At 45.3% G+C, this 15578-nt stretch overlaps 1 protein-coding gene across 5 annotated transcripts in view; it reads left to right on the top strand.

The window, feature by feature from the left end:
- PLEKHA2 (pleckstrin homology domain containing A2) overlaps positions 1-14843 on the top strand; it is a 109941-nt gene extending 95098 nt beyond the window's left edge. For 3 of the 5 annotated variants that reach the window (XM_061592959.1, XM_061592955.1, XM_061592958.1), the window contains 2 exons: positions 3621-3698; positions 7651-14833. In XM_061592959.1, the coding sequence (XP_061448943.1) occupies positions 3621-3698; positions 7651-7998 (426 nt within the window). In that variant the 3' untranslated portion in view covers positions 7999-14833. Of the gene's footprint in view, positions 1-3620; positions 3699-7650 lie in introns of all 5 variants that reach the window. The other 2 variants (XM_061592960.1, XM_061592956.1) reach the window with 2 other exon arrangements.
- Positions 14844-15578: the final 735 nt, after the last annotated feature.

The raw sequence follows: 15578 nt of genomic DNA, 5'->3' as shown, positions 1-15578 counted from the left end.
GCAAAGGAACAATCAGGAACCCACTTTAAGCTCCCAATTATTACTTTGAAGCCCTGCCCCACAACTGATGTCATGTGTAATATCAGGTATAGGGCGAGTAGGGGTGCTTCCCCAGAACGGCCTGGCGAGCAGGCCAAATGGGGAGGCTTGGCAGGCCAAATGTGGTCCACAGGCCAGCGGTTCTTCACCCCTGCTCTGCTGCAAAGAAGATGGACTGAAGTGGAGGGAAGAGCAGAATAATATGGGATGGGGAGGGGCTGTGGGGAAGGGAAGGGCAGGATATTTTTAAGAATGGTTTTTGCAAAGCAGGTTGCTGTTTTGGTGCACATGTCAAGGAGTTACAGTTGGCTGAGTTCTGTTTATCAGTCACAGAACGATGTGGTAAGGCCTGGTGCAAGGCAGCGTACCTCCATCACCTTGGGGAGGCACCATGGCTCAGTAACAGAGCACATGTTTTGTCTGTACAAGTTCACAGAATCTACCCCCAGGACCTCAAGTTTTTTAAAAAATATATATTTTGGGAAGCAAGGCTAAGGGCTTGGACAGCAGCTGCCAGTCGGAGCAGGTGCTACAGGGCTATAGGGACCAGCGATTTGATTTTAAGATACAAGTCAGTTCCTTCTATCTTGTCTGCTGCCCATCTGCCCTCTAAGAGCCTTGAGGTTTAGCCTGCCTGCTCTAGCAATAGATGTCCAAACCAAGAGCCACCCTGGAGATACTTAGATGTTATCCTGGAATAACTACTATCAAATTCACTTCAACCAGTATGGTGTAGTGGTCAGAGTGTCAGACTGGGACCAGGGAGACCTGGGTTCAAGTCCACCCTCATCCATGAAGCTCACTGGATGTTCTTTAGCCCTCCCCCTCTCTTTCAGCTTGACCTATCTCACAGGGCTGTTGTGAGGATAAAATTAGAGGTGGGAACCATGTGTACTGTCCTGAACTCCTTCAAGGAAAGGGAGGATTTATGTGTGCTAGAATAAGTGAATAAAATGTGTTTGTTTATTTGCAAGAGGGATGGAGGACCTGTGGCCCCCAGAGGTTCTTGGACTACAACTCCCATCATCCCACAGGTTGCCCAGCCCTGCTTTACGCCTTTGAGTAGCAAATCTGCAGTTGAAATGGGCTGAAAGAATGTTGTCAGCCCCTGGTGATATTGGGGACATTTTGTGTGAGGAAGTTCTGTTCCAGTAGAGCAAATGCTGTCTTAAAAGTAAGTAGCTGGGACAGGCTCTGCCACACCTGGGTGAGCTGGATTAGAAGTGGGTAACCTTTTTCAGCCTGAGGGCTGCATTCCCTTTTGGGCATCCTTTCGAGGGCCACATGACTGTGGTGGGCAGAGTCAGAGGCAAAAGTGGACCGAGCAAGCAATCTAAAATTTACTTTAGTACCACAGGGTAGTTTCTATACTCAAGAGGTGGTGGTATTGTTGTTGTTGTTATTACCACCCAGCCTTCACCAGCAGATCCCAGCGCAGGTTAGAACAGTCTGAAATTTAATATTAACAACAATTAAAACAAATTACAGCCACAGAAATAGGGTGGGTCCTGAAAACATACATCTCAGGTGTCAAAAGCCAGGGTAAAGAGTTCAATGACACATTCCACCCAGGCAAAAACGTTCGGGGTGCAAAGCAGGACCTGTGTGCAGTGCAGCCTGAGGAGAGTCCCAGATAAAGAGGCCTGGAGGGCCGCATTCAGCTCCTGGGCCAGGGTTCTCCGTTCTTGAGCTAGATGGTAGATGATGGGCCTACAAGGTCTGAAAATGCCAGGGCCAGGTGTCTGCCAGAACTCAGCCCCTTGAGCAGAACTGCTGGGGATTTCCCCCCTAGCAAGCAGCTAAGAATAGGAATGTGTTTACTATTAAGCCTTCTAAAGTAACACAGTCCTGAGCTCCTTGGCGGAAAGGCAAGATATAAGAGAGTGGGTCCAGCTTGCTCTCTGGTCTGTACACAAAAGGGGGCTTCTGCTCTTGCTGATTCTTGCGCTTGCCTGAACCTCTTCATCTCTGCCTTGACATCTCCCATTACATAATATTATCAACAGGAAGTAGGCCTGACACATTGCAGTGTAGGGGTAGCCCACAAGGTGCCCTCTGGATTTTGTTGGACTGCATCTTCCATCAGCTCTAGCCAGTATGGTCTGTGGCTGGGGATCATGGGAGTTGTAGTCCAACAACATCTGGAAGACACCATGTGATCTGTGTAAAAATTCAATGCAATAAACTGAGCCTTGTAAGGCACATAGAGTTGAAATGGGAAAGAGTGTCATTCTTCCACCTTCCTTTTTCAGCACTATGTGTTTTTCAAGGGAGAAAAAAGGAACCATCCTCACCACTTCATGATCAGCAGATGACATCAGGGGCATCATTGTACATGTTGGCAACCCTTGATCTAACTACTACACCACGGTGGTTCTCCAGTGTAATCCTTCAAGGCCAGAGCAAGGATGCCCACTATTGTTCAGTGCTTTGTTTCCCCCTTGCTGTGATATGTAGTGGTCAGTGACACAAACTTTCCCTTCCCTGGATATTTGTGATGTGATCTGGCTATTAGTTATGGGCAAATCCAGTTAACTTCAGTGGGGCTTACGCATGGAATTCAGCTGCCAGTCACAGGGAAGAACATGCTGCTTATCTGAATGGGAACTGTCTCCGCTGCTCAGAGAGCTTTATCAAAAACTCCTGGGGATTTGTTACTTTTGGGAATGTGTGCTTTAAAAAAAAATTTAAGTCTCACTTCTGCCCTCTGGTGGAAGTTAGCATGTTAACTGGTGGACTGTCACTATTTTGCAGGAGGGATTCAAGTGAATACTGGAAAATCTAGGTTTGCGTTTAACGTGGATGAAAGTGCTCTGTCACTCTACTGCAACAAATCCAGTTAAAAACACACACACATGGACTTTTTGTGGTTTGGAAAGTGAGCAAAAATGTATTGAAGAGAGTGGAATGAACCAATGATTGACAGGTTGACCCTGTAAACGTCCTATAAGCAAATGAGGATGAATGCACTATGAATGCTCTTTGTTGTATAACCGCCCTGCAAACAAATCAGAACAGATGCTCAGTAAAAACTGGATATAATCTAACCACCATGTAAACCTTTTGCAAGCAAATCAGGATGAATGTTTAATCAAAAGGGTCAATTGGAGGGGTCCTAAAACAGGAGATCAACTGTTGTATGTTTTTCAGCTTCCCCAGGTTCAACTTGAAACCTGCACAGTACCTATTAGAGCCTAATCTAATTAGGTCTGCTGTCTCCTCAACAGACTTCATGACTTCAACATCAAACCAGCCTCCCCCCCCCCCACATTTAACATGGTGAGAAGGAAATTTAACATGGTAGCCACCCGGTGCTGGTCAGAGCCAAGCAGCTGCCTGGCTTCCATCTAGAGCAGAACTGGGAAACTGGATGCGGCCAGTGGGCCAGATCCTTACAATCTCCTATCCACTAGAGGTCAAATTTGACAGGTGGATGGGACTGCCTAACTCAATCACCAGCAGACCATCTTCTAATTCCGAAACGTTGCTCTAGTGCATTGCCCAGCTCAGAGATGTGTATGGACAGGAGCGTCATGTTTTGGTTTGGTTTTGGCTGATGTCTTTGTTCTTTCTTTCTGCAGGCCTATAGCCCTGCGGACATGCACAGCTGGATCAAAGAGATCACCAGGGCGGTGCAGGCCCTAAAGAGCTGCCCAAGGGTAGGTCATATCCGTTCTGCCTTGAGTGCAGCATCAATTAACTTTTCGTGTTTGTTTTCTTAAGCAGACATCATCTGTTCTAATGTCTTGGCCAAACATTTGAGAAATAGCTCACTTCCAGGAGATGGCTTTCTAGTCTCCGGATTTTTCCCACAGAAAACCTGGAATGGGCTGCGGGGGAGACTGGAGAAAGTAATAACGATCATGTGATGGGAGACATGGAGCTGTCTGCACCTCCCTAGAGCTGCAACGAGGGACTTGGCAGAATTTGCTTAGCTTTCTCTTGAAAAATGGACATTGGACAGTGTCCAGTTAGCTTCTGCTCAGAGCAGACCCATGGAAACTAATTGACGTAAGTTAGCCATGTCTATTAATTTCAATGGGTCTGCTCTGAGAAGACAAGCATTGAATACAATCCATAAAGGATTATTTAGGGGCCTAGAAATTAAGCATAAATTGGCGTCTAGAACTTGGAATACTGTATTTTTCTCTTTTTTTACACAAAGAAATAAATTGCCTAGATAAAGCACACTGGCATAACTTCATTCAATATGTTTCCTTTTGTTTAGTTCCCAGGATCGATAGCTGTGCAAGTAGTCTTTAGTCAGGGCCTCAGGTGGGACCAGAGAATGACCATCTCCCATACAAATCACCCAATCAAAAAGTCTGTTTCTCAGAGACCACGCTTGAGATGCCCTATCCTAGATATCCCACACAATCCACCTCTGGCTTCCATTATTAGATGCATCACTTTAGCCTTTCAAATATGTGGCCCTTCATAATCAATGAGAGCTAGTGACTTGCTCTGCAGAAGGAAGTAATAGAAGTAGAGACTGTTGTGATCAGAGAAGTCATATTCTACAACTTATGGCATAACCATGGCCTTGCAGCATTCAAACTCTTCTTGCTTAAAACAGTTGCTTAATGTTTGGCCTCTGGAAGTTGGAGTATTCCAGTGAAGGTGAACGTGTTTTACATGACAAAATCAGCATGAGTTCACAAGTCATTTTGGCAGTTTTTGGGGTGCTTGTAAAGAGAGATTTGGCAGTGACTGGCCAAACTGACGTTGCCACATTATCAAAACCACAGTTGCAGTTCCTTTCTGGTACACTCAGAAGACTGTTTCACCTCACCCGAGTTTCCTGGAAAAGCCAAGGTGATGAGATAGATAAGTGGAAAAAATCAAAGTCATCTTGGAAATCAACCTTCAGCTCTGTTTTCTACTATAGATGAGCGTAGAATGTGTACAGCAAGCGTGGGCAGAAGATAGATTGGGATCTACTAGTAGATCTCTGGAACACAGGGAACTGCCTCATACTGAGTCAGGCCATTTATCCCTCTAGCCCAGTATTGTCGACACTGACTGGCAGCAGTGACTTTCCAGGATTTCAGGCAGGGAACATTCCCAGCCCTACTTGAAGACACTGGGGATTGAACCTGTGACCTTCTGTGGCCCAAGGAAAGGTTCTACCATGGAGCGATAGCCCTTACTCAAATCTCTGGGTGATTTGCTGGTGATCACTGAGGATTTCTCACTCCTCATTGTTTAACAATAGCAACAGCTCCCCCCCCCCCAGATTTAGCAGATGAAATGAAAAAAGCTTGAGGGAAATCAGGAATGGGAAGGGACATAGCTCAGTAGTAGAGCATCTGTCCTACATGCAGAAGTTCAGTCCCCTGCATTTCCAGGTAGGGCTGGGAGAGACTCCTGCCTGAAGTCCTAGAAGGCTGCTGCCAGTCAGCATAGACAGTATTGAGCTAGATGGGCCAACAGTCTAACTTGGTTAGTATAAGGCAGCTTCCTATGTTCCTAATGGATTTTTGTACAAAAAGGTTTCCTAGGTTGAGATCCACTTGGAGGTGTCCTGTTCTTTAATTCCAAGTATCCGTTCACACCTCTTTCTAAGCACTATTTTGTACTTATCTCCAGCTTCTGGAACTCTGGGTTGTAGGAAAAAGCAAAGTAGATCCTGCAAGGATGAAATCTACCCACCCCTGATGTAGATAATATTTTTTGACAATAAAATAACTTTCCCTTTTTACTTTCCTACTCTGCAGGGTTCTTATGAATGCATCTCTACAAGGTCAGATCCATGTTAAACACAATCTGAAGAAGGTTGGTTCAACCATCTGCAATGCGTTCTGACCGCATGGAGGAGCATTCATAACGGAACCTCACTGCAGAAAAGCTTCAGTAGGGCCAAGGATGAGTTTACTCTGCATTGAAATATATTAATTTTTTTACAAAAATAAATGAATACAAGGCTGAATTTTGCAACCTGCATAAATAATGCAGATTGAGCAACTTTTGCATGATGTTGCATACCTTATTGTGCACTTTTAAAACTCAGTGTAATTTTGTTTCTGCTAGACCTTGGGAAGAGCAAAGAGCTTGCAGGGGCACTGAAGCCTGAGTCATCCCCAGCCACCTGATATTTTACTTGGCTAACCTGTTAGTTTCTGGGATTCACCAGTCATTGTTCGCACACCTTCATTTATTCTTTTGCAATAATGAGGGTTACAAATTTGCTTCTTTTTAAAATGCAAAAGCTGAGATTCTCAGGCAGCTGAATGTTGCTCTTAGTGCCATGGATTTTCTGTGGAATCGTAGTGTTCATGCCACCCTGACTATTGCAGTGGCTTTGATGTGCACATGAAACAAAAAAGCCGAAATGAAATCCCTTTTCCATGCATTTTTATTTAATGGCACGAGTTCAGTGAGGCTTAGCAGAAAATTCTCCTTCCTCTGGTCCCTGCCTCCTGAAAGGGCTGCTCAGGATAACGCTGATGTTGACATTGGCTGAGAGTTGTAGAATATCCAGGGTTGCCACCTTTTAAGGCCCATGGACACATTTGGGGTTGTAGCCAACTAAGTCCTACTCAGAGTAGACCCACTGAAGTAATGAACCTTTGTTAATCATGTCCATTAGTTTCAATACGTCTACTCTGAGTAGGAATAGCATTGGATGCGACCCTTGCATTTCTGAGTGAGTGCCATGCGTACTTTCCCCCCCAAATTAGCTCCATAGTCAGAGAGAGAGAGTGCACACACTCTCTCACTTCACTTTTCCAAGCGATCTGGTTAAAAGTCAGGTCCATTAGAATGAGAGCTGAAAGTTGGAAACAGCGTCACTCTTCTAACTTCCTCCTTCAGTTCTATGTACTGTTGCACACACCTCAATCTCTGAGCAGTGCGGGACTTCCAGTAGTTCCTGCGCTTACCCAGAGTTCAGTTTCCTAAGAATGAAGGTCAGCAAGGACTATGGTGTCTTCAGGATATATGTTTTTATTTACACACATATACAATGTGAGTGTAAGATGGACGGGTTCTCAGCATCAATAGGCCAACAGAACTTGCTTCCCCATTAGGTTTCTCAAGGATTCCTCAAAGCTATAGATTTGGATTCAGCACAGAACCTCTGTGTCTTTCCAGCTTCCAGCCTCGCCTCAGACAAACACACACAGACCACCTCCTGGCCCCAAGATTTGTGTGTGGGGGGGAATCGCTCTCCTGCCAGAGTTCCTCTAGCAACAGGATTGCTCTGGACCACATCCTTTGGCATACTGTAGGTCAGCCACTCAACAAGCCCATTAAGTCATAGACTGGCTTGGCCAGAACTATTAACTTATGAAAGGAACTAGTTCAGCAAGTCTCTCCAATACAAATTGCATCTCTTCAGATCACAGGCTGGAGGGGACCCACAGACATCATCCAAACTGCGCCCCCCCCCCAATTCTATAACAGTACTTTTCAAGGAAGAGAAAGATAACCACTCTCACGATATGTGGCCAAGGGGGCAGCGGTGGTGGTGTTGCTTCTAGGCTTCATGGGTGCCATTGCACCCATGGGCACTACTTTGGCAACTCTTAATATATTCCTTTTAAAATAAGACCTGCAACATGTGTCTCTTCTCTCTCTCTCTCTCCCTCCCACTTTCCCCACCCCACACAGGAATTGCCCTTTGTGAGATCTGGGTCAGTGGACAAGCGCAGAGGCCCCACTTTTTCCAGCTCAGCCATGCCTTCCATCGAGAGGCTGAAGCAGCTGGGAGTGGAGGCAAAGGCCACCACCAAAAGCCCCTCGACTTCATGCTGGCTGCCTTGGATGCCGGTGCCACAGTCAGAAGGCAAGCAGCAGCCTTCAACAGAGGAGAAGGCCAGTCAACTGAAAGACTCGGAATTTCCCCCCAGAGCCACGCAGGGGGGCCGTCTTCGGCACAGGTCGGAACCCCAGAACTTTAAAGAGCACCCCTTTCCATTTGATCTGGATGACGAGAGCATCCGGACCTCAGATGTGTGACCATGCACAACAGAACGGTGCTTACAGGTGCACAGACGACGACACTTAAGATTCCCTGATCCTCGACACATCCTGTGAGAGTTAGCTAGCTTGCACTTGCTCAGGAAGCTGAGACTGGAGCAGCCACTGCGACGCCATGATCTTAAAGTTGGAAAAAGACATAAAATGGGACCACAAGCCGTGAGGCCTTCTCAAGGCCAAGGCACCAATGAACTTACTATGCCCAGGGGGTTAGACTCATCCCCATTACCAGTCCATTAAGTCTGCAAAAGAAATGCAAAAGTGTGATCCATCATTGACCCCCGTTGAACTTGGTAGAAATTCATCAAGACTTTCCCTCCCTCCCCTCCATTAGATGGAGACCAGGAGCAGGAACCTTGCCTGTTCTCAGTGCAATGCAGTTTGTTTCACTGGGACTCTTTTCCTTCTAGTTGAAGGGGAGACCACATTTGCCAAATTTAGCTAGAAACCATGGTACTTACAAGTGTGGCCTCTGTATGTGTGTGTGCGCGGGCATGTCTCGCCTACTGGAGTCATCTAGACCTGACTGCAATGTGCCCAGTTGCACCCCACTGTTTTGATAGCAGCATGTTGGTAGTCTGGCTTGCATGGTTGATCTGCAGAGGATTTAAGGGGAGGACTTCTGCTTTTGTGTCAGAAGGTTAGACTAAACGACCTTTAGGGTTCTTCCAAAACTGACTTAAGAAATAGCATGGAATAATGATGGGGTTTCAACAATTTCAGAAAACATAACACTGCCGCACAATTATAGTAGACATCAGTGAGGCATGCTTCTGATATGGGGAGTCCATGCACGCCCTTTTTCAGGGCACAATGGAATACGGTAGCGTTTTCTGCAGAAAGGAACACAAGCTGCTTTATCCTGAGTTCAACCTGGGACCTTCTCATGCAAGGAAGATGCTCTCCCACTGAGCCATGGCCCTTCCCACAGTAAAACCATCAGCATCAAATACAGTAGCATAGAGGGTACTGGCAGGTTTTTATTCTGGATTAATAATTCTAGAAGGGTGATTCTCAAACTCTGCTCTGGGGACCTTTGGGGGTCCACAGTCTTAAACTGGCTAAACATACACGAGGGATGAGCAACCTGTGACCCTCTCCCCCCAAGAATTCTGGGAACTGTAGCTTGTTAAGGGTGCTGAGAGTTATTAGGAGACCGCCTTAACAAAGTGCAGCTGCTAGGATTCTTTGGGGGAACCCATGACTGTTAAAGTGATATAAGAGTGCCTTAAATGCATGGTGTGGTATGGCTTATCTGCATTAATGAACTTGTTGTCTCTGAATGGTGAGTACAGGGCACAAGAAAGGTCTTATGTTTCATTGTGAATACTAGCTCCTCTCTCTAAAAATTGCCTCTTCGCATATTTCCATTGAACAATATAGTAATCTAAATCATGTGTGCCATTCAAAATATTCTGCCCTTAAACCTAAGAAAGGGGGGATTTGTAATCATTTCTTTCTAAGTTGTTAGGGGTGCCTGACTAAAACGAACAAACAACCCAGTCTAGCAAGGAACATTTAGCAAGCAGGATTTTGCATGTGGAGCAGATGTGATATAAATGTGCATCCAAATTCATGTTTTATCTGGACCCCATTCAATTGTCTGGAAACATCCTTTGATGTGATTGGGGATCTGTGTCCCCATTTAAGGCATCTGTTGTGAGTGCAACTAGATCAGGATCAGGGCACAATATTAAACATTACATTCAACTGTGCAAGGACAAACTCTTACAAACTGTGTAAATGTCTGTGGTAAGAATATACTCAGGTATGCAGCCTTTTTATATTGCTAGTATTTCAGAAACACAAAATATGTTTCTTTTTTAATGGGATGTAAGAACTTGCATCAAGACAGATTGTATATGTGTGTGTGTTGATGTTGTTTTAATGCCTAGCATTAACCTGCAACAGCTTCAAGTTGGGATGTGAAGCAATAAGATACAGAGAATTCAGGAACTCTCATAACTAGAGCAGTGTCTGTGCCGCAGTAAAAGAATAAAATTAAAACTAAATTAAAACTTGACCAACGTTCTGTGCCATGAAAAGCTGGATTGCAGCTGGTATAAATTATACAAAGTGAGCCATTTGCCTAACTTATTTTGAAATTTATGTACTATCTGCACGATGTATTCTGTTTGTCCTAGACGTGGGAGACATATTCAGGCATTTTGTGGGATGCTTGAAGGCTGAATTTAGGGGGGGGGCACAAGCAAGCCCTGCTCCCAGTTTCTCTGCACATGTCAGCTCTACCTTTGAGGCCTCTCTGAGCCTGCCTGATAAGGCAGCATTCCCGATTGCAGGGAGGCTAGAAGCATTGGCGCTGGTGGCTCCTTGTCCGGGGGCAGTGGAATCTGCTCCGGGTTTTAGGTATTCCTTGAAAGTTCAGGCTAAAACCCAGAGCGGATTCCACTGACATGGAGCTACCAGCTGCCACTGCTTGTATGCCTGTTTGGCTACGCTTAGAATGTCTCTTCAGACTTTCACATTCAGCGCCCAACAATCTGAAGCTGGGTGGAAGAACCTGTGGCCCTTCAGATGATGTTGGACTACAGCTTCTGTCAGACCACTCCAAGTTTAGCAATGGTCAGGGTTGATGGGAGCTGGGGTCCAGCAACATCTGGAAGGCCACCAGTTCTTCATCTCTGGCCTGAAGCTTCCACCAGTTGAGATGTGGATCCTGAGGGCAAAGCTAACGTGTGCGACCCCAGTCTCCCCTACCCCCATTCATTTTGAATGTGTGAAGGAGACTAGAGAAAGACAAGGAATGAGGCAGGGTGTTGCCAACACACTTGGCAGCTGCATCAGTCAAAATCGTGCTCTCATTTTTTTAAATGAAAGTTGAGTTTCCCAGGAAGCTGAATTGTGCATCCTAGTGCCACGTTTGTGCTTTGTCTGTGCACCTGCAGAATCTCAGCATGCCTACCACAGCCCTGGCCCGTTTCTGCATGCAAAGCGTAATCAAACACTCTAAGCAAAATTTACTCCCAAGCTATGGGCCCCTGTCCCCAAAATAATGGATAAATTAAATTCACATTGGAATCTGGCCTAAGGATCAGAATGGGAAATGCTTTGGGATTCTGCACCTTAACTTCCTGCTCTTGTGTAAAGAGAGAGAAAGAAGGCTTGCGTATTGCGTATTTCTTACAAATACATGTAAAATAGTTGTTAAAAGAGAATTATGCTGGAACAAGTGGACCTTGCTGGAAAATATGAAAATCCATTAGACTGAATGGGAGTAGTATTCAACCAGCAGGACATTTTTATTTTTCTTTGCTTATGAAAATGTACATTTGACCAGTATTGTTTTCTTTTTTTAAAGATATATATCTTTGTTTGCACTAACGTATATGATCGCCAGAGTATTTTTAACACTGGTTAACTTGTCAAGGTTGCCAATAATTGTCTGGAAGTCCTTGTCTGTTTTTAATGGATGGATAACTAGGTGGGTGTTTAACAGGGAAAGCATTGCCCACCCCTTCTTTCCCTGCTCCATTTCAGCCTGCCCTACAACTTTGCTAGGGGGAACATAGCTTGCTGCCTTTTGTTTGGTCTGTCACATGTATATGTAGATATGCACCTTGCAACAGGCTTGCGAGTCTGATGCTTTTCCTGCCCGTATTGTGTTCCAGACACACGTGCAGTGTGATCCTGTGCATTTTTACTCAGAAGCAAATCCCACTGTGTTCAGTGGAGTAAGGCTTGCATCCTTAATTTGAAATCCTGTTGATGTCTTTCAGTGGAACTCTCTTATTATCATGTTAAATGTGCTTAGATTAGCTTTAAAAGGATTAGACAAGTTCATGGTTAAGGCTATCAGTGGTTACTGGAACTGATGTTATGCATTCCACCTCCACTGTCAGAAGCAGTATGCCAATTACCAGTTGCTGGAAACTGCAGGGGGGGAGAGTGCTGTTGCACTCAGGCCCTGCTTGTGGGCTTCCCATGGGCATCTGGCTGGCCCCTGTGTGACCAGGATGCTGGACTAGATGGGCCACTGGCTTGATCCAGCAGGGCTCTTCGTATGTTCTTAGGTTGGAATGTCAGGGAGAAACCTTGAGCCAGCCTTCTCCAACTGGGTGCCCTCTAGAAATATTGGACTTCAACTCCCATCAGCCCCAGCCAACATGGCCCATGGTAAGAGATGATGGGAGCTGTGGTTGAAAACATCTGGAGGGCACCAGGTTGGGGAAGGCTGCCTAAAGCATATTACGCTCCAATCTTCTGTGTGTTTACTTTGAAGTAAGCCCTAACGAGTTCACCGGGGCTCACTCCCGTGTTAAGCTTGCATAGGATTGGTAGCCCTAAACTGCAATCCTAAGCACACTAAGTAAGAAAGCTTCACTGAAGTCAGTACACCCTCCTTCTGAGTAAACCTGCTTAGGATCAGCATGTTCCAGTGAGAGGCTGTCATCTGCCTTTCCTTGCATCTATTCATTTAATGTGAAGCAAAAACATTTAGGTTAGAAATCCCTGCTAGGATTGCATTAATAAGTAAACAATTTTGTTAAATGACACCCATTGCTACCACGCGTGGGTGGCCTGTCTAAGAACCCAACCCATAATGTAATGGCTGTGTAGGGTGACTTCAGGGATGTGCAGTAGATATGCCAAATATTACTAATGCAGTGCTTTGAAAAAGCTCTGAGCCTTTTGCAGCTGTGTAGGGCCAATCTAACATTGAGACTAACTAAGCAATGGTCTGAGGTGTCAAAATTACAGGGGTGCCTATCTCAGCTAAGAATTCTCTTCTAGGCCCCAACTGCACTATACATTTGAAGCAATATCATGCCCATTAAACAACTGTGGCTTCCCCCCCAAAATCCTGGGAACTGTAGTCTGTTGCTGAATCACTTAGGCAGCCAGAACCCAGAGGTCTGACCTCCCTGCTTTTCCTTGACTGTCTCTGGTTTCCTGCTTGCTGCATCTGCATCAAAAGTCCACTACAGTTCCTGCTTCCCCTGGATCCTTGGTTAGTTGAAGCTGAGATCCAAGAAGCCATTTTCAGGGTTTCTTCCTGTTTGCTGCATTTGCTGTTTTCCTACCTGACCCAGGAGTTTCAAACACCCGTGCTCTACTTCTTCAGGATTGCCCACCAGGGCTAGGAAAGATACATCTTGCTCCTTTTCTGTCTTCTGGAGGTCCTTACCCTATAAACCGTAGACTCCACATCTGTTCCCTCTGCCTGTCTTTTTGTGTGTGACTGTGTTTCAGAAGCCCCTCTTTGGGCCTTCCTGCCCAGCTGCTCACAACTGAGACCTAGTCTGCAAAGTGAGCCATGAGAGACAGCAGGCTAGTGTGTCTCTGTGCTGAACTCACCCCACCACTCCATCTCCACTTTTGCTTTCATATGTGTGCATATTATTTATTTATTTATTTATTATTTGATCTATATCCCGCCCTTCCTCCCAGCAGGAGCCCAGGGTTAGGGTATTGGGGTTGCCAGGTCAGAAGCATCCCAAACCCTGAGATTTCAAGGGTGGGCCCTAGTGATGTCACAGGGGCAGGCCCAATTGATGTCATTAAGCATGATACATTAAGCATCAACCACAGTTGCTTGGCACATACAATTCAAACAAAAACATTTCTCTGATTGGAAATGAAGAAATCTTAGCTAAAAGATGGAGCCTGAGTAGGAAACGTTTAATCTAGCCTACTTGCTTCTGGCAAGAAGGGTTTAAGTGCCCTCAGACCAGGCCAGTCACCAGAAGGCCATAGTAGGAAGAAAGGAGCCTAGCGTCGTGGAGGTGTTAGATGGAAACAGTCAAAGAGTAAAGATGGATGCCCCTGAGGGCTCCAATTCTAAACACACTTACCCCCATAGGACTTACTTCTGAGTAGATATGGTTTGGATTGTACTGTTGGTAAAGCTTGACTAGGGATCCTCCACAAAGGTATCCATATCCAAGCAGGGTTAGAATGCCCTGCCCCTCCCTGACCTGGGGGCTGCAGTTAGTGCAGAATTCTGTGGCACGATTGCTGACACAAGTGAGACCCTATCAGCACATAATACCTCTGCACTGATTGCCGATTTGCTACCAGGCCGAGTTGAAGATGTGCTTTCCATGTTATGGGTTCCACATAGTACTTGTTCTACTCTTGTAAAAAATCAGTCCTTTAGTGCGGCAGCAGCTACCGGTTGGGACTCCCTGCCTATAGACATTAGGCAGACACTGCCATTGTACTCTTTTCAGCACCTGCTAAAAACGTTCTTATTTAGGCAAGTCTACCCAGGCATGTAGAAGCTATTGTGTTTTTTATCTGTTTTTAACTCATTGATGGTTTTATTATTTTGAATTTTAAATACTTGTCTTTAACTGTTTCTGCCAATAATTTAATTGTTTTAATTCCTTCTGTAAACTGCTTTGAGATTTTTTACAATAAAGTGATATATAAATGTAAATAAAATACAGAAATAAAGTTTGGAGTCCCTGTGGCCCTTGGGTCTCTTTCCACTTTTAGGAACAAAGGAATCTGCCTTATACCGGCTCAGGCCATTTGGTACCATGTAGCTCAGTACTGATGACATGGATTAGCATTGGCTCTGTTTAAAAATTATCTCTTTTAATTGCTCTTTTCAATTAACTAATGAATGCGCAACATACCTAGGGTAGATCCACACCATGCACTTAAAGGACATTCAACATACATTTGAAGCACATGAATCCCACCACAGAATCATGGGAACTGTAGTTTGTTAAGGGTAGTGGGAACTACCTCTGGGTTGGAATAGTTTTTTCATACGTTTTTAAACCTTTTTTTTAAAAAAAATGTTTTTAAACCTTTTTAAACAGATGTTTTTAAAGCATTTTTAAAAATGTTTTTAAATATGTTTTGTTTTAAAGTCTGTCTTTATGGTGTTTTAAAGTGTTTTTAGTGTTTTTGTTTGCCACCCTGGGCTTCTCCTGAGACAAAGGGCGGGATATGAATCAAATAATAAATATAATAAAATATAAATAAATATTGGGTGAGTTTTCATGCACTGTTACCTTGGCCTGAAGGAGCTGCTAACAGAGGGCTTGAAGCTTGAAGCCAGTGGTCAACACTGCTGGCCGTTGCCCCCAGCATGCTGGAGGAGAGGGCGAGGAGGGGCGCTCGGAGGAGCCACTCACCGCCCCGCGGCATGCAATGTTGCCAGCCTGCCCGCCCGCTTGCCTGCTGGCTGATGCCATGTCATGGAACCCAGTGCAGATGAGCGAAGCGCCGGGAGATGGAGTGAAGATGCTGAGTGATGCTGAGCTATGGCTTCCAAGGAGCGTTTTTATGAGCTCTGGATGCTCTATTTCAGGGGTGGCCACTCCGTGGCTCTCCAGATGCTGCTGGACTACAGCGTCCATCACCGCTGAGGCAGTCTTGCTTGGAGGCCAGGCCTGGCAACCAAGAGGTCTTCTGTATCTTTAAAAGTTGTGCAGGGGGAAGGGAGAATTCCACCTTGTGGTTTTTCCCATTACAGTGCTGCAAGAACACCTACACTTGGCTGACTTTCTCTTCTCCTAAAGATACAGGATCAGTCTCAGGCCCTGAGCCTGGCAACCCTAATATTGTCTCAGCCTAAGTTACCT

The sequence above is a fragment of the Rhineura floridana genome, chromosome 12 (assembly GCF_030035675.1).
Source record: "Rhineura floridana isolate rRhiFlo1 chromosome 12, rRhiFlo1.hap2, whole genome shotgun sequence".
Taxonomy (NCBI): domain Eukaryota; kingdom Metazoa; phylum Chordata; class Lepidosauria; order Squamata; family Rhineuridae; genus Rhineura; species Rhineura floridana.
Note: the sequence above shows the minus strand (reverse complement) of the source record. Positions and strands in the feature narration are given on the sequence as shown.